We start from the raw sequence: 19,600 nt of genomic DNA, 5'->3' as shown, positions 1-19,600 counted from the left end.
ATATTAACCTAAATTAGCATGCTAAATTACTAGCCCCGGCCCGGCAGGTGTCGTAATACCAGTTTCGGCCATGGGAGGCAGTATGCGGGCAGGCAACATTACCACCAGCCAAACTTATGTACACGAGTAAGTCGGCGGCTTGTGTGTACTTGAACCTGATGTCAGTCGTGTGGAAAATACAGCCCACTACTACATTTCAGTTCAGGGAAGAGTTCAAAAAATGATTGGTCGATATTATGCATGAGGAATACATTTTGGTAAGTTGTGTTGTGACATACTGTATCTTTCATGTGTTCGTGTTCTTTTACCATTAGCTAGCCTAGTAGAGATGATCGGTTCACGTGCGTTAGGGATCTGTCGTGTAAAGCGCCAATACTGTATTTATTGTTTGAATTGCGTAATAAAATGAACAGAATCTGAGAGGTGACATCGCTCTCCGTGTCCTTTTCTGTGCATGACAGAATTGATGTGTGGCGTGAGAGTGTGTGAAAAGTGTTGTGAGAGTTGGCAGCTCTGAAAGACGCTAGCTTGGTCCACATCAGGGAATGCTGTCTGTCAAAATAATTAAAACTAATGATAAAAATGTAATATAAACAAAACGAATATCATAAAACTAGAAATAATAGCCTGGGCTTTAATTTTCCATATCGTCGAAATGCACCGCCTTTATAATTTAGTATTGAGATGTTGTTCATTTAGTCTCTAATCTGTAAAAATCTTCAAATGCTCCACGTGAAACTGCGGTCTTCCATCCTTTTTACTATCGTGTCAATTGATTTGATTAATATGCACGAGGGAGACAGAGCAACACAGCGCTCGCCCGTGTTGTTTGAAGACATGAGAGTGCGCGTGGCCGTGGAGGTATTTCTGGAGGTATACTGCCCCCATCTGGTATGAAATATGTTGTATGATTTGATTTTAACTGCCAGACGGCACCTTTAAAGAGTTAGTTCACCCAAAAATGAAAATTCTGTCAGTATTTACTCACCCTCATGTTGTTCCAACCCCGTAAGACCTTCGTTCATCTTCGGAACACAAATTAAGATATTTAAGATATTAAGATCGCTCCTGCATACTAGTCCATAGGCTTCTTGAGGGACTGGCTCTTGCTGTCCTCGAAAAGTCATTAAAGACATCGTTAAATTAGTCCAAGTGACTACAGGGGCTCAATCTTAAGTTTATCAAACGACGAGAACACTTTTGTGCGCAAAAAAAACAACAAAAATAACGACTTTATTTCAACTATTCATTTATTTCTCCCTCTGCGCGAGTCAGCTAACTAGTTTAATAGCGTAAGCTTCTGTTATTGTACGTCACACGCATCACACACACATGACCAGCGTCGGCCAATAGTGAGCCTACGTGTGACGTAGCTCTACGCTATCACACTACGTTAACTGACTTACAGGCTCATGGAGAAGGAAGTGAATAGTTGAAATAAAGTCGTTATTTTTGTTGTTTTTTTGCGCACAAAAGTGTTCTCGTAGTTTGATAAACTTAAGATTGAGCCCCTGTAGTCACTTGGACTATTTTAACGATGTCTTTAATGACTTTTCGGGGACAGCAAGAGCCAGTCCCTCAAGAAGCCTATGGACTGTATGCAGGAGCGATCGTAATATCTTAAATATCTTAATTTGTGTTCCGAAGATGAACGAAGGTCTTACGGGGTTGGAACAACATGAGGGTGAGTAAATACTGACAGAATTTTCATTTTTGGGTGAACTAACCCTTTAATTCAAATGTAGATTTATTTAGAATCAACAAATTAGATTTAGGATAAGAGTCATAATTTATAGATAACTTGGTATTCACCATCACTTTCATAAAAAAGCACATAACAAGACAAAGATAATCTGAAATTTCCTTACACTGTTTGACATAGATCCCATATTTATTCATTATTGATTTTACAGTAATAACTGTAATCACGATAATATTACAAAAGAAACTGAGCTTATCATGCATATTTTCAGTCTTGTTGATTCATCTTGATTGAATCTTGTTGATTCGTTTCACACTGGCTGAGTTCCCCGTCTCTTGCACCCCTCTCTCTCTCTCTCTCTCTCTCTCTCTCTCTGACTGTGCGACGACTAGGTCAATGCCGAGACAGACACTGAGTCTCCACTCTATCCATAAGTCATTTCAGATCCAATCAGGTTCTCCGTGTAGCTCCTCTCCATCAAACTCTCTCTTCCTCTATCAGGGTCATTTAAGACCTGCTTTGCCAATCACGACTTCTGTAATCGACCCGTTCTGAGACGCACAACACATAGACGCAAGGGACCAATCCTATCAGTGATCTGATCGCTCGTAGTTTATCTGGCTAGAGCACTAACCACACTCTAGAGGGGCTTAGACGAATACCTCGAGACGAAGTTTCAAGCACAGATTTCGCTGAAACAATTCACAAAAACATACAATTTTGATGATGGTCTTACCGTCTCAAAGTCATACCAGACGGCATCTGGGATATAGGCCTCCACAGTCACAACACCCTAAAACAGAAGAATCAGCCGTGTTAAAGACGTAAATGCTAATGTGCATGTTGAACATAATGACAGAAATGATTTTAATGGTTTAATAATGAGCATTTTTCATTAAACTAATGGGCAGGCCATCAGGGATGGTGTTTTTTTTGTTTGTTTTTTTCCCCCAAGAGATTTGGTCCTCCTGTCACGCTTTTTCAAGCTTCAGAAAAGAGAGAATACGAGAGAGATATTGGAGAGAAAGAAGCTGACAGAAAGAGGAGCAGCAAACGAACCAAAAGAAAAGATGATTCATGCCTGTGCCTAAGGGAAAACCAACTGTACATTTCTGATGGTGGCATTCTAATATGATATTCATATTAAGCTGAAAGCAATCTGAACTGAGGAACTGGGTGACTTTAAGACAGGAACAGTGTTTCTAAAAACGAGAGATACTCCAAATAATGATGAACCCGATTAACACGTCTGACAAAACTGTAAATGTAAACACTTGGGAAACATAAACAGCCTACAGTTAGTCACTAAACTAATCTAATCAGCAGAAGGTCCAAGGAATTTTTTATTAATGTATCCCAAACCCTAGGGATAACTATAAAACAACTCAAACACACAAGCAAGCAAGCAAACAAATAAATAAATGAAGAGTTCAGATGCAAAAGCCTCTAAATGCCATTTGAAATTTTCTTCTTTAATGATGATTTTTATCAAACTTGTATATTTAAGTTCAGTGATTTCACTTAAATAACAATTGATAGGTAATTATCATTGTCATTTAAGTGAAATCACTGAACTTAATTATACAAGCTTGTTAAAAATAATCATTCTAGAAGAAAATTTCAAATGGCACTTAGAGGCTTTTGCATCTGAACTCTTCAAATACACTATGATTCCAAAGTTTGGACTGTAAGATTTGTTTAAGTCTCTTCTGCTCACCGAGGCTGCATTTATATGACCAAAAATACAGTAAAAAAACAGTATACTGTGAAATATTATTGCAATTTAAATTAAAAGTTCTATTTAAATATAGTTTAAAATGTAATTTATTCCTGTGATGGCTAAAAAACTAATTTTGTAAAATATTATGCAATTTTAAAATGCAATTCATTGATGCAAAGAGGATTTTTAAATGTACATATTTTTGAAAACATTTGAGCACTTTAAAAAGATGGCTAAGATGACAAAATCTCTGAAGGTGGGAATAGATTTCCCTAGTCAAAACCCATGTTGAGTAGATCAAAGTTCAACTCATCTGCAAGTTAGATGTCGGGTGTCATTAAATGAATGCTTGCGAGATGAAAAACAACAGCAGTTTTTCTTCCCCGCAACTTGTTTTAGCACCTAACAACTTTTTTTCATACCACATGGTCCAGTAATTATCATTTTCATGCATCTGATGCATATGAATTTTCCTTCTGATTGAAGTGTTTTCATCACATGCCCTCCCGAAAGATTTTAAATAAACCCAACACTCTAGTCTCTTGACGTATGCGCATTAAACTTTCTCAAAACGGGCCTTTTGCCATGTTCTCGTGGGAAGCTCTTTGAACATGAAGGGTTTCAGTCAACAATTCATCACCCATTTTCACATGGCCGAGATCTATATTCGGTTCTAATTTCTTCATAATGAGGTCAACGAACTCATTAGAAAGAGAGAAAAGGAGGAGATGGAAATGAAGAGAGAGAGGAAAAAAAAGTCCCATCTTCCTCGCATTTGTCCCAGAGGAGGTCATCTGCATGTGCACACAGGAAGTCATACAACACAGTTAGCGTGTGTGTGTGTGTGTTTGTGTGTGTGTTCACTCACAGGATCCAACACAGGTGTGATGAGAAGGTGTGCTCCCCACAAGAACTGCGTGTGCACCGCCCAGGTTTCACTGTCGGAATAGAACCTGCAAAGTGACAGAACTAGCTTTTAAAACAGTTTGTAGTTAGTTCCTGAATGCTGTATATATACTGTCTATCTATCTATCTATCTATCTATCTATCTATCTATCTATCTATCTATCTATCTATCTATCTATCTATCTATCTATCTATCTATCTAGCTATCTAGCTATCTATCTATCTATCTATCTATCTATATATCTATCTATATACAGTATATATATGAAGAGTTCAGATGCAAAAGCCTCTAAATGCCATTTAAAATTTTCTTCTTTAAAGATGATTTTTATCAAACTTGTATATTTAAGTTCAGTAATTTAACTTAAATAACAATTAATAGGTAATTATCATTGCCATTTAAGTGAAATTACTGAACTTAAATATACAAGTTTGATAAAAATCATCATTAAAGAAGAACATTTCAAATGGCATTTAGAGGCTTTTGCATCTGAACTCTTCATATATATATATATATATATATATATATACGTACATGCATACATTTATACACACATACATACATACATAAACTGTTTGAAAAAAAAAACAAATGCGAATTTCAATAATGTTTAAAAACTAAACCAGTAAATGTACACTAACAAACATTTTAAATCTTACTGATATCAAACTTTTAAATTATAGTCTCTTAAGCACATGGGGGCTGCCTTTATTTGACAATAATATTATGAAATATTATTACGCTTTAAAATAACTGTTTTCTATTTTAAAATATAAAAATATAATTTATTCCTGTGATGTCAAAGATAAATTAGCAGCAGCCATTACTCCAGTCTTCAAAATGTCTTATAATTATCAACGTTGAAAACAGCTGTGCCACTTAATATCTTTGATACAATAATACATTTTTTTTTTCAGGATTTTTGATGATGGATACATAGTTCAAAAGAACAGCATTTATAGGAAATAGCAATCTTTTGTAACAAGGTAAAAGTCTCTACTGCCACTTTTGATCAATTGAATGCATCCTTACTAAATAAAGGTTTCTTTGTAAGGACTGACTGCAAACATTTAAACGGTTGTGTATTTACTTAAAATAATTAAGTTGATGAATTAAGTTGATGAAACTCAAAGGCATTTACACTACTGTTTTAGTTCTAAGTTCTACACACCTCTTTTTATTTGAGAGATTGCATACATGTAGAAGTAAATGCAGGTAATAAACAAAAAAACAAATGTTTGTTGTTGAGGCTGACACTGTTTGACACTGAACTCACTCATGCATCAAGGGACGCACTACAGTCTCTCCATTAACGTTGGCCTTGTAGAACAACGTGTAGAGGTACGGCAGGAGGTTGTATCGGATTTTAAGGTAATGCCTGGAGGTGTTCACCAAGAGGGAGTCGAGGCCGTATGATGCAGGGTCCTGGTCCTGTTAGAAAAGGGACATCGTGGAGAGTAAGCTGAAGAGCTAAGAGAGACTCAGAGGTAAATGGATTTTACTGTGTGGATACTGATAATATGTTCATCATGGTGGAGAGCCATCGGTCCCGGAGACAGCCGAGGAATGATTACTCTCTGACTAAAAGGTCAAATCTTATTCATCTAATTTCACCAAGAATATCATTTTCCATTCATCCTCATTTGCCCTCTCAAACTCTCGCTCCGGAGGTCTGATTGCTTCTCTCACGCCAATCTCACAATGATGATTAGAGAAATAAATCTTCTACAAATAGCATTTAAAGAGAGAGGACACGTTTGTAATTCCGAGCATTGCCGTTGGGCTAGTAACACACAGCGGAGATGTTAGAAGAGGAAGACGATTTGTACACTTAGACTGAATGTTTGTTGATATTTAGAGGCCGGGACGTACTCTGTAACCTTGTGCGTTGTGGTTACGGCTGAAGGGGTAGAACGCACCGACTTGCATCCAACGTCTGCAAAGCTCCTCTGGTGAGTCATCGAAGAACCCACAGATGTCCACTCCGTTCTGCCGAATAAAATCATGAGATTCAGTATCTCTCCAGAGGAAGGAAAAATCACAAAGAGAAACCAGTTTCTCCAATTTAAGGTTATTTGTATTTATTTATTTATGAAAAAGACACCAGTCAACTGTTAAATGTCTCACTAAAGACCTAAAAAATTAGCTAATTTTTGCCAAAATACCAAAGTCGGCTATTAAAAGCCTCAAATGTGAACCCACGACTGAATTGTCTCATTTGTGTTCCTTTGTGAATCTTTTTTTTTTTTTCTTAGATAGTCAAATTTATATATTATCATAAAATTAGTGACTCATTTGTGTTTATTTTTTGACTAGCTTATGAACTTTTCAGACAGGCAGATCCTCAAAATAAGTTACTTAACCCCTTTCGCGGAATAGTTTACAGACGGCCCCAGATTATTGTTGTTCAACATTCATTACCCTTAAAAACATAACACTCTTACTTGATCTAGATATACTGAGCATCATTAGAAATTTTTAAGACTCCAGCTTCAATATTTGACCACTGTTTATGATAAATCTGGGTTGCAGGGACATTAATTTCTAAATTTATGCCAGGAGAGCAAAATTATTAATTTGTAACGTTCAATATTTTTAATAGGAATTTTTTTTTATTTAATTTTATTTTTATTTCACATATATGCACAATATCTCCTGATCTTTGAAAGAAATCTCAGTTGAGATTAAGTGGAGAGTTTTGCTGAAGTCTCCTAGTTCTTAGATGCTTCTACTCACGATTCTTCATAACAGATCATGCTCAGATTTGCAAAGACACCAAAGTCTGAAATCGGAAATGAGAAATCTCAATGTTATCAAATATTTCTCATCAAGCCCAACTGATATGAGATGCTCTCCACATTCATTTATCATCTTAAAAATCTGACAGCAACTCTAATGTTCTTATACTTTACACTCTTACTGTGTGTCATTTGTGGCTACTTTTACTAACCAAATTTAGTTTAGTTGGAATTTGATGAGAAACATCTGAGACAATGTAGATAATTAAATAAAAATGCAATATACTGTAATACACTGCATTTTATTTGCAAACTCACAAGCTGTGAAATATCAAATTCTGGGTTCTGAGTTAAATACTGTTATAACGACAATAAAAATATCCAATAAAATGTCCAATAAAAAGTGGTTTAAAAACGATTTACCTCAAAGTACAAATGACAGTAAGTCTGGTGATCTGATAATATTGTGCAAGGCTTTCTTTTAAACGCAGCAATAGCAAGAGATGTTTACATCGTCCGTCCAATGATGAATTCATTGGATCTGACTGTTGATTCAGCCAGTCAATGTTAACTCAATTCAACCTGAACACTGAGTCCAAACGCCCATTCAATTTCTCATTGCGTTTCATGGAAACACAATCAAAACCAAAAGCTTTCTCTAAATGCTATCAGTGGGACCGTTGCGATTTGAAGAAAGACTGGTGTCTACAATCAATTACCCATGTTTGAAAAGTCATTTTATGTGAACACTTAAACCGAATGAAACCACTTACGTAAGGGATTCCGAAGAGGTTAAACTCCAGCATGCCTGGTATGGCCCACTTAATGTCATTCCAGTTGGCACCGTTGTCGCCCAACCAGTGCCCAGCGTATTTACCCACTCCGGGGAAGGAAGAGCGGGTAAAGACCATGGAACGGCTGTTCCCAAACACTGCTTTCGCCGCCCTGGAAGCAAAAACACAGTTTTAGAGCTAAAGGGAGTGTTGGCACCAGAATAAAAAAGACATAAAGGAGGGCATTTAAAAGAAACCACGCCAAGTAGAGTGGCCCAGGAAACCGTAAGAGATGAAAAGACATACAGTATAAGCAGGAGTTAAGTGGGAGTTAAGCTGAATGAGAGAGGGGGCGAAAAGGAATGAGAGTGGAACAAATCAATGATGTAGAAATTACAAGATGAGTAAAACAGATTTCCTGCTGAAAATAAAACGAGCAACCATATTACATCTCAACTCTCTTCACCCCCCTTTAAGGAAAGCATCCTGCCATATGACAGTAAAACACTGAGTCACACGTGATGCTACTCGAGTCACTAATGCTGACGTGTGTTATCCTACATTCATCAAATAAATAAACCCCCCCAACCCACACACATTCACTTTTTTTTTCTTAATTTTCCCTAGTGCTTGCATTAGGAAAGAAAAAAAAATGATTGGCATGTCTTGCAGTCATATACTCATGTACAAAATAAATGGTTCTGTTTTCTTGTATTAATTGGAGATCTTAAAACAGTTTTTAGTAAATTATTTGGTAAAAATACAAAAAGTATTAACTTATTATCATTTAACCTTGTCATTTAAATGTAAACTAAATACTAAAATAGTAGATATGTGCCAATGGATAATACAATAACAAATAACAACAATATTGCCTAACTCTGATATTCTCCATAGCATCTCCACAGGATTCATATATATTCCACTGCTACACAATTTTTAAGAGAACAAAGACATTTAATCAATTCCCCATAATGCACAAATAATTTATATGACTCCGGCTAAAATGTGATTCATATTTCTGAAGATAGTTCTTGGATCCACCACAATGTCTTATGCCAGAAAAAAAAAAAAAAAATCTTAAAAATGACATCAAGGGTATATGATCACGAAAGTCCCTGCATTTTATTTCCAAATTTAAAAACATGCTTGCAAAATTAAGAAAATAATGTCTGTTATACAGAGGCAACTTGATGCAATAGATGGTTGAAGTAATTTTTGTAACACTTTCAGGATTCATTTCTCACTATTAAAGTTGCATTTTAGCATATAGAGTGTGAAAAAAAACCTTACTTCTCAGTGGCCAGGACCATAGAGTACCCATAGAGACTGTGGACATCATAGTGGTTCCCCCATTTATGTTTAGCATCCATACACAAGGTCTTACTGTACATCAGGTCATCAAGGACATCTTTAGAGCCGAATGGAAATAAAGAGTACTGATGTTTACAGATGGTGAAGAAATGTTTAGCTGATATGAATCTGCTATGAATAAATCTAACGGTAGAAGCATTTCAGACTCACGTGGGGTGAATGGAGGATAGTTGAGTTTGTTATCAGAGCAGCCTTTAATGCCTCCCTTCACAAAATTGGCCACCTCATTCATGTCCTTAGAAATAAAACAGCAATTAGTTCAGCACTCCCTAATTCAGGCAGCTAATTATCTGGAGATTAAAGCATCACCCTTTAGGGAGGTTTTAAAGTCAACATGAAATGGCATTCAAAACCATTTTACTTTCAGAATGCAAGTCAGAATATTTAGTGAGGAAAAAAAAGACAATGATTGGATGGCGTAAAGTTTGTGTCTTCACTGGCTTCTAAATTTTGATATTTTTGAAAATGCAGTTTTGAAATACACTATGAAAAAAAGCGTGATACAAATAAACATTGAAATTGAAATTTTGATATCATGTTGACTTTAAAGCTTTTGCAGTTTATAGACGAATCCGACGAGCGTTCTTGTGTAGGCTGCCATCTTGTGGCGACGCCATTACTGAGCTGTTACACCGGCATAGACATATGCACCGGTATGTAAACAAACCTCGGAGATAAGGTGATAACGCACCCTTGATGACAGCTACAGCCAGGCAGACTTGTTGGGTTGATGATGTTAGACATTGGCCTCCAGTCACAGATGAAGGTACAAACGATCTTACAGATTATTTATGAAAATAGCCTGGCAAGCAAGCTAGGCTAACGTTTGCTACCGAGGAAACTAAAAAAAGATCTGTCCATTTGGCAACAATAAATAAATAAATAAACGAAATCAAATAAACAATTTCATGTTTTTCATTTGTGTCCATTATTTATCTCATTTTTACATTGCAACGGGCATGGGTAAGGTAACGTTACAGCTAGAAAGTATACATAATATCGACCAACTACTGTTTTTAAACCATGGAAAGAAGTCAATATAACAGCGGGAGAACAATTATGTCACATAACGTTACATTCAGCTCAGGAAAGCCATTTAATGACCATAGCATGTAAATTGAATAGAAGAAATAACAAGAGAGGAGATTTTGCTGATCACTATATCACACATTTATTATATATTTTTACTTATGTCATTAAATAATTGTTATTATACGCGAATGTCCGCGTCTTGTACTCGCCCAGGAAATCTTTGTAAACCGTACGGCACCAGACAGGGGCAGTCGACCCGGGGTATTCACAGTGTTTTCTCTTAAAAATTGAAATTTTACTGCCACCATTGAAACAATTTATAACGGAAACTGTTTACCCACTCGACATTATACAAGGGCTAACGTTGTAACGTTAGTGACAGTCGTAAATCGCGGGCTGTTTATTCCAGTGGACGCAAGTTGCAACTAAAACAATAGGATGCAATGGCGCAACGCTACCCAGCAACAGCTCAGTAATGGCGCCCGCTTACTTCCGGTAGTTTCGCCGGATTCGTCTATACCGTTCTGTATAGATCAGATGGAGTTTACAAGCCTACTGCAACGTTTATAGAGCATCGTGATTGATACATATTGAGTCAGTGACATATCATATTGATTCGAGAGACTGTGGGAAGTTGGAGATAGGAATCAGAAAATTTTTCATGACCTTTCTACCAAGTCGTAAAATGATCAAGTTCAATATTTGGTCACGGGTAATGATCTCTGAGGGTTACTTACAATCCAGAGAGCGTCATGCTTGACTTCTTTGTGGAATCGCGAAATTTCATCAACCCACCAATCAATGCAAGCCTCATTTGTGTAGTCAGGAAAGACGGTTTCCCCTGGCCAGACCTGTGACATGAGAGAAAGGGGAGGAGGAAATATGCTTAACTGTCAATATAGAGTAAATAAATATGCATTCATTAAAAGTAGCCTATATACTATTTATTTTCCTTATTTGGGTAAAATGTCCATGATTTACGAAATTCAATCACAAACATCACAATCTTTCACAGATGACACTTAGCACTGCCCCTTTCCTTTTATTTATGTATTTTTTTTGTTTGTTTTTAAGCCACTGGCGTTTCCATTTCCTCTTGTGTTCTTTTCTTTTCCTCATCTCAAATGACTTTGAGGTGCATGAAAGCGTGATATTAAACTCTAATGCAAAATCAATGCACACATTGACCTGAAATAAAACTATAAAAAAGCAATTAGTATCTGCCTCTGTCTAATCGGCTAAATAATCACAAGTTATATTGCCATGTGATATGTGTCTTGTTGCCTCGAGGGGTGGTTAATAAATGATCTAACTTAAGGTTACAAATGTTAAACTTTTATCGTTTACCGCGTACAAATGGCACAATCGTACAATGGCTTTTTGTTGAAAACAGTCGCATCCAACTTGACAATCACAGGCTTTTAGTTCTTTTGAGTAAGTACTGTAAACTGTTAATACGTATACCTAATTTATACAGAGAAAGAAAATAAGTAAGTCTCTTAAGCTCATCAAGGCTGCATTTGTTTGACTAAAAATACAGTGAAATCAGTCAACTGTGAAACATTATTACAATATATATATATATATATATATATATATATAATATTATATTATATTATATTATATTATATTATATTATATTATATTATATTATATATATATATATTATATTATATTATATATATATATTATATATATATATATATATATATATATATATATATATATATATATATTTTTTTTTTTTTTTAATTGAATATAATTTAAAATGTAATTTATTTCTGTGATGCAAATCAGCATCATTAGTCCTGACTTTAGTGTCACATGATCCTTTAGAAATTATTATAATATGAATTATATAATATATAATTTACTAAAATGAGAGAACAAATTCTTAATTTGTGGGAACAAGTTCCTAATTCATGCAAAATAGTTTAATTTTTTTTTTTTTAACCAGTACACCAAAAATTTGTCCAAGATCAGACTATGGTTACGCTGAATGTTATCGTTGCCCATTAGAGTAAAATGTCCAATTACTAAATGCAAACATGAAAATCATTCAGTTCACTAAGTTTTATAAATAAGAGCCGTTTTTTAATTCCAACCCTAGTAAGAATTAAGCAACAAAATACCATGATCAGGACTACATTTGGAGGATCTTACCTCTCCCAGTAAAGGTGTTTCCCCATCTGATTCAGTAACCCAAACTTTAGCTTGATGTCCCCTGTCAAGTGATTCATAGGCTCCATTTATCCTTGGACTTGTGGACACAGCAGGATCCTACCAAACAGGGTACTTTTAAACACTCTCAAAAAACACTGAAAACAAAGACACTCGAAATTTGCAATTGCCTACTGTCCAAAAATCTGAAATAACCGACCTATAAAACTCTAAACCTTAGCATAAATATAACTTCGATAGCAATGGCTCACCAGTATGATGATGTATTTCTGCCCTTTATCATGCATGTAGTCAGCAAACTGAGGCAGCTCCTTAAATTTATCCATATCATAGGTGAAGATCTTTTTGTTCTCCATGTAGTCAATATCAGTGATCTGGACGTCCTGAAACACAAAGCATGTGGACATAAATAATGGTTTGGCGTTGAGTCCCTTAAAATCAAAGTTGTCTTCTCTCATTGAACATTCTGTTTCACTTCAGCATCAAATCATGGATGTTAAATAGGTTGTTAATGTTAATATTTGTGTCAAGCTTCGTTGAAGTCTTGTCCATAACTAGTCAAGTGTGTCTCTTTTGCATGCCAACATTGCCCATTCACTGTTGTCAGTTTTGAATTTTGAAGGCTTGACTTCCATCAAACATCAGCAGATGGTAAGATTCTCCTGCCAGTAATTTGCTCATGCTGATCAGGCGGAGATGCAATATCCTGACATGCTAATGCCCTCTTTGTTCGAATTACATCAAACATTGAGCTTCAGTACATCTTTCGGATATTAAAAACCCTACCATAAGGTACTAAACGTTTCTAACTGCATACAGGTGAAATTCACATATGTGAAGTTATTATTTATAAAGCTTTGTTCCGTGCTCCCGATCGTGGCTTTGAAGTGCATGATGGAATCTAATTTTTGCAGAACAAAGCGTGGACCCCTCCTTCTGTTCCTGGTACTTACGTACGGAAGGCCGGCCTGTCGGTTCCTCTCCACGACTGTCTTCACATTCTCCAGGCTTCCGTAGTCCCAGCGAGAGATCTGGAAGCCTAGAGACCAGTATGGGGGGATGAAAGGCCTGCCAATCAGCTGGAGACACATAAAGCAATGTTAAACACGCTGAAAATCACAGGACTCCCTCAGGCGAATGGTTCATCTGGGCCTATATGATTTTAACCTTCAGCACAGGATAACATAAGTTAGCAGGGAAAAATTCATGACGATCACCTTGTCAAAGTTTATTCAATGACTTAATGCGGCTGCTTACCTAAAAATAAATTAATAAATGGACAGGTGTTATTTTGTTATCATTCTATTTTAGTTTTCATTATTGTATTTTTCATTTTATTTTAGTTAAAGTTTTAATGATTTTGTTGTGTGTTTGTTGTCATTTTTAGTAGTAGTATTATTCATATATAAAATGAATAAGACTATATGTACTATATATATATATATATATATATATATATATATACAGTGTATAATTAATTATTTTATATATTTTATATAATTATTTTGTATAAAAAATTAATATTAATAAATGATGCAGAATTATTGTTCATTCTTAGTTTATGTTAGCATGTTAACTAAGGTAGTTAACTAATGTTAACTAATGAACCTTGTAAAGTGTAAACATTGTAAACATTGTAAAGTGTTACCAATAATTGTAACCACAGTTCTAATTCATTATAAAACTTATCTAACCATTGTTGTACTTTTAGAAAGTATGGTGAATTTAAACACACGACAAACATGAAAAGATATATTGGTTACAATTAGGGCTTGCACAGACTAGTCGAGTAACGTTAGTCCATTAACCATAAATGAATTAAAAATGGCGAACGTCACCAATAGACACCACCCATCAGATGTGTCGCAGAATCAACTGTGACAAAAATATCGTAATTTTCCAACTCTGTAAGAGGCCGTTCACATTTCGCACCTAAAAACCATAAAAATATTTAAAAAAAGCTAAAAAAAAGCTAAAAAAAAAAAAAAAACATTTTTTTTACCATGTAAAAAAGCTAAAATATGCTCTCCTTCTTTCCACAAGCACTTCTGCTCCCACATATATATATATATATATATATATATATATATATATATATATATATATATATATATATATATTGGAAGATAGCTGAAAAAAAGTTGTTTTATAGTTTTTTTCTTTTCTTTTTCTTTTATATATTATCTTATGTTTATACGTATATAGTGGTTTAGCTGTCATTTTCCAAAAAGTAAATAAATATATAATTGACTGCAGAATACTAACTGACCAATCAGCATTTTTACATAAAACATTTTAGTATTTTGTTTAAAATATATCCACAGTAAAAATATGTAACAATTCATAAATATGAATGAATAAACAGTCTATAAAAGGTATTATTATACAAGATTTGATGCATTCAACTTTTGACTCTGTTACAATATGAAATTTTACATGAATATGAATTGAATATGATTTGTTTTTACATTTTACTAACATTAAATAACTTTGCAACTACAACTAACTCTGACTAGAGTGTTAGATGGTTAAGTTAGGGTTATGCTCAGTAGAATAAGTTGTACTACTTGCAACATTTCTTTGTCAGTGTCTGTTAGAGGAGCATCAAGATAAAGTGTTAGCAGATATTAAGCAGACAGTCCACTAATCCTCTAATGATCAATGGCTAATTGACATGTAGTTGCAAAGTTACCTATAGTTTATAGAATGTCTAAAGTGGACTATCAAAATAAATTTTGACCACTTTCTCTTTTTTGCTTTCAGATCGGACTCGGGCTGCCCACATGTGTAATGCCCGCCTCGCCATGTCTCTATCTGACATGTAAAAGCATTTCTAAAATGCAGACAATTCGACAACAAGTGTCATTAGTGTTTCTATTTATGTGCGACAGCAACGCTCACCTTCGTGAACTCGTCCACCACTGCCTCCGGTGTGTCTCCAACCAGGATATAGAAGTCCAAAACTCCCCCAATAGTTCGGAAGGTTACAGCCGGAGCAGGCTGGATAGTCACCTCTGCACACAGACATAAAAAGACTGAAACTGCACTAATTTGCAAACCTTAAGCAAAAGCAGCCACTCCAAACACACAAGCACATCAAGACACATTATATTCTGTGCACAGATATTACAAATCATGTTGTTAAAGATTATGACTTTAGCCCACGGCAAAGCTCATGTTTGTGACTGGGAATGCAAAAAAAGATAAAGCAATGGGAATGACAAAATAAAACAACCATTTACCCATAGCATTGCTGTTCATGAGGAAAACTCCAATGGATTGGCCGCTCACATCTTCCAGACATGTTAAATAGGGGTAGTGTCCATACAGGTTGTGTGTGCCCTGGGGTAAAAAAAAAGCATTAATGTTTTTAATGGCAAATTTCAACTTTTTATCAATTGATGAGACAATTTAGTACATTTAAGTTGCATTGTCTTGAACACAAATGCCAGGGCTAATCCCACACAGACGTTTTGTTAAGTAACCTAACCAATGTGCTTCATGTTAAATATTTAAATTCATTGTTTTATTCATGGTACTATGACTAAATGAACCTGATTACATTACTAACAAAAGTAATTAAAATGAATAAGTAACAAATGGCTCATTAAAGGTAAAGTTAACCAATAAAAACACAATTCTGTCATCATTTAGCCATCCTCATTTCTTCTCTGGAACACAAAACTTATGCTGACTCACTGTTTAGATTGCAGAAATTATCAGTGAACAATGCAAATTTAATTTCAGTCATATGAATTCAGAATATTTGGAATATGTTGCATGATGTGTATGAACTACTTATATGATTATTTTATGATGCTTTTGCATCCCTTTTGAAGCTTGACATGCTTAGTCGTTCAGGGGTGCGTTTCCCGTACAACGACGTAGTTCACTGTTTCAATACCATAGTACGATGCATCGTTGGAAAAATCAACTAGCTAGTCACGACTGTTTCCCGAAACCCACTGTCGCAAAGTATCGTTCAACCACGTTGGTTTCGCACATGGTGGAGTAATAACTACTTTGAATGAAATTGAGATCCAATTAACGCTAGATTTGTTTTATATAAATTACAGATATGTCATCTGAGGACTATTTCTAATTGTTCTCAGTTGTTTTGCTTTATTACCGGACTCAATATTTGTCTCGTTCTTACATAGTAGAGCACGCTCGCACATGCGCACTCTTCAAGCACGTTACTTCAAATCTTTTGAAAAACTAAAAGACGTAAATTACATTTGTATGTATGCTGAATAAAAGACACCGGTTGTACTGAATGTCAGCTTGCTCATTATGCTCAAGATAATACCTCTAAATGTGTTGCAATATAGAAACGATGCTTCTAACCACAGGTCGAGAGCTGTCGTTCAAACCACCCAACTTTGCGATGCTGTTTCCGAATGTTCGTTGGAACGATGGTTTCGGGAAACACCGACTCGTTGAACTATGCTGATAACGACGGAACTTGCGACCATAGTTGGCTTTCGGAAAACGCATTCCAGGTTCATTCCAGGAAGGCCAGGATATCCCTCCAAATCTTGCCTAAAATGTTGTATTCCAGTGAAGAAAGTAAGACATACTGGTTTGGAAAAGTGAAAATATTGTGACTCACGCCATTGGGAAAAGCATCTCTTGTGAAGATAGGCCACGTCCTCCAGTTGGTGTCATGGCGGAAGGTCTGATGGACATGCTCTCCAAGTCCATAAATATTGTGAGAAGGGAGTTTAGCTGAGAGCTGAAGGTACTGATCAGCAAAAACCAGCGGCCCAAGGGTTGTGTCAAACCTGATGGAACAAGAGTTTTAGAAATGGTGGAAATAGTAAGTTTATAGTTCATGTTGTGGGTGAATGTCATGAAACCATTAAAGAAAATGTGTACAGATTCAATCTTTCAGCATGTCATCAAGAGGGGTCCAAAAACACTGAATGCACTTTCAAACCACATGAAAACACAACTATCGTAACATAAGGAAACTATGTAACTATCTGTAACTTAAGGAAATGACTGCCTATTCCCAAAACCAAATCTAAACTGACTGCTAAGAATCTTCCTGTGACATACACATCTTCTTATCTAAACTTTTAAGAGTTTTAAAAATAATATCACTAAAGATAAGACAATCAGGATATTACACAACTATATTTCTTGTGAAATACCAATATATGCTGAAACCTCTATGAATCATGCATTCCTATGATTAAAGCCATTATTATTATGCTTTAAAGTAATAAAATTCAGAAGATAAAAGATTACTGATCATTTATTTTTTGCAGCATACAAGAAAATTTTTACGTAAAGGAAATGTGGCTTTCGTTGACTGTGGTTCCCTATTCTTCGGAAATAAGGCCCATTTCTCAATGGGAAATCATGCTATTGAAAGTTTTAATAAAGAAAGAAGCATAATTCGGATCATTTGATGTACGTATAAAGTCTGTTTCACACATATTGCATCTGCAGTGTTTGAGCATTGCAACACAATGATGCATCACAAATTGAGCTTTCACAGCGCAAAACAGAAATGTAGCTTTGTAATGGAAATAAAAAGAATTTCCTTTGATTAATGCCAAAAATAATGAAATGGTTGTCAGTTTGAAAACTACTTTTTTTTGTAAACGTCAATTTTTAAATGTCAATTAATTCGCTTAAGAATCATGTATTGCATGTCTGTACTGCAAAAAAATGTATTGACAACAAAGTTTAAATGGCATTCTCACTTAGTTTTACTATGCACTAAAAGGTTGCCCTTGCCTTGCTGCTTCTTCTGTGCTCTCTTATTTAATATGAATGAGTTCTGCTTTAAAAAGGAACCCAAACCAAATATGTATTGCTTATGTTACAGATGCAACATCCATAAAGCTGGCCTGATAGTCACTATGACATACAAACAATCAAATTTGTCTTTAACACTAAAGAACATTAAAGAACTAGAAATCAGGACTGGCCATTTTCCTGCCTTTCTTTTTCAACAGTGTACCAAAAAAAAAAAAAAAACAGATGACGGCAGACAATAACAAAAGGAAACAAAACAATTTCCATCAAACGGCATTGCGACAGTGAGACGAAGACCAACTCCTTTACAAAAAGCTTGTTTGCATTGCTTCAGGCTTCTTTCAGACCTATTCGGATTCCCTCATTCTTTTCGTGCTTCTAATTTCTGTCTTTTTTGGTGTTATTGTGATTGCTCTTTATATAGTCAAAGAAACATTTAAAAAAGATTCTGTGCTCACAAAGAGTCAACAAATAATCCATCTGTGAAAAGGAAGAGAAAAGACAAAAAGCTCCCAAGTGGACGCCACTTACAGGATTTTTTCGGGAGATGTTCTCCAAACTTTCAGTCCAAAGGGATTATGGATCAGCTCTATTCTGTATTTTAAGGTGCCGGTTGGAGGACTGGAAGGGAGCTTCTCCACATGCTCGTGAGGAACCTCATACCTGGTTTGCTTTGCATCAGTGATCTGGAAACAAAGAGAACATTGAATGCCATTAAACATGTTTACACTGATATGATGTTGTGGCTATTTGTGTCAGTTGGTAAACAGACCTTAAATCGAAAGCGGTTTTCTGTCTGCATTTCAGCGTAGAAGATCAACTCTTTAATGTCAGCTCCAAATAGAGATGGAGCATCCATTCTTGTCAGCTTGGCCTCAATATCTACAGCAAAACATTTTCCAATGAGGTCTTGGTGAATCTTCTGCTTTACTTACTACATGGTCAAATAAAAACTTTTCAAAGCACAATGATTTTTTTTTGTTTGTTTAACAAAGAAACGGGAAAGAAACACTGAAATAAACCAAGCAGAAAACTCATTTGTTAGCATTAGTTAAAGGTGCTTTAAGCGATGTAGGGGGACGTGACTTCTTGTTGATGTTTAAAGTATTTTCAAACAAAATGGAGGCTAGATAGACCCTCCCTCCTCCTCATCTACACTGACCCCACCAAACCCCACCCCCAGGGCCTTCTAGTCAGTTATTGGCTGGAACAGTTTGTTATATTTCGTGGAGCAGGTTGTCGCAGTTTGTTTTTGTTGCCATTTGTGGAGCCTGTGTTGTCTGCATAGACCGCATTTTTTTTTTTTTTTTTTTTTTTTTTACAGTGTGTTTAATTAGGGGACAGGCAGCTAGCGGACAGTGATTAATATATATGTATATATATATATATATATATATATTAATT

At 35.5% G+C, this 19,600-nt stretch overlaps 1 protein-coding gene across 1 annotated transcript in view; it reads right to left on the bottom strand.

Moving 5' to 3' along the window:
• Positions 1-19,600, bottom strand: part of si (sucrase-isomaltase) — a 73,954-nt gene that overhangs the window by 46,259 nt on the left and 8,095 nt on the right. The window contains exons 5-20 of the mRNA XM_039663701.2: positions 18,969-19,078; positions 18,728-18,882; positions 17,040-17,211; positions 15,670-15,769; positions 15,329-15,441; positions 13,381-13,506; positions 12,679-12,810; positions 12,410-12,526; positions 10,984-11,097; positions 9,365-9,449; positions 9,134-9,251; positions 7,841-8,012; positions 6,202-6,318; positions 5,606-5,760; positions 4,291-4,375; positions 2,439-2,495 (exon numbers count right to left, since the gene is read on the bottom strand). Of these exons, the coding sequence (XP_039519635.2) occupies positions 2,439-2,495; positions 4,291-4,375; positions 5,606-5,760; positions 6,202-6,318; positions 7,841-8,012; positions 9,134-9,251; positions 9,365-9,449; positions 10,984-11,097; positions 12,410-12,526; positions 12,679-12,810; positions 13,381-13,506; positions 15,329-15,441; positions 15,670-15,769; positions 17,040-17,211; positions 18,728-18,882; positions 18,969-19,078 (1,928 nt within the window). The remainder of the gene's footprint in view (positions 1-2,438; positions 2,496-4,290; positions 4,376-5,605; positions 5,761-6,201; positions 6,319-7,840; positions 8,013-9,133; positions 9,252-9,364; positions 9,450-10,983; positions 11,098-12,409; positions 12,527-12,678; positions 12,811-13,380; positions 13,507-15,328; positions 15,442-15,669; positions 15,770-17,039; positions 17,212-18,727; positions 18,883-18,968; positions 19,079-19,600) is intronic.

This window comes from Pimephales promelas, chromosome 10 (assembly GCF_988280905.1).
Source record: "Pimephales promelas chromosome 10, fPimPro1.hap1.1, whole genome shotgun sequence".
Taxonomy (NCBI): domain Eukaryota; kingdom Metazoa; phylum Chordata; class Actinopteri; order Cypriniformes; family Leuciscidae; genus Pimephales; species Pimephales promelas.
Note: the sequence above shows the minus strand (reverse complement) of the source record. Positions and strands in the feature narration are given on the sequence as shown.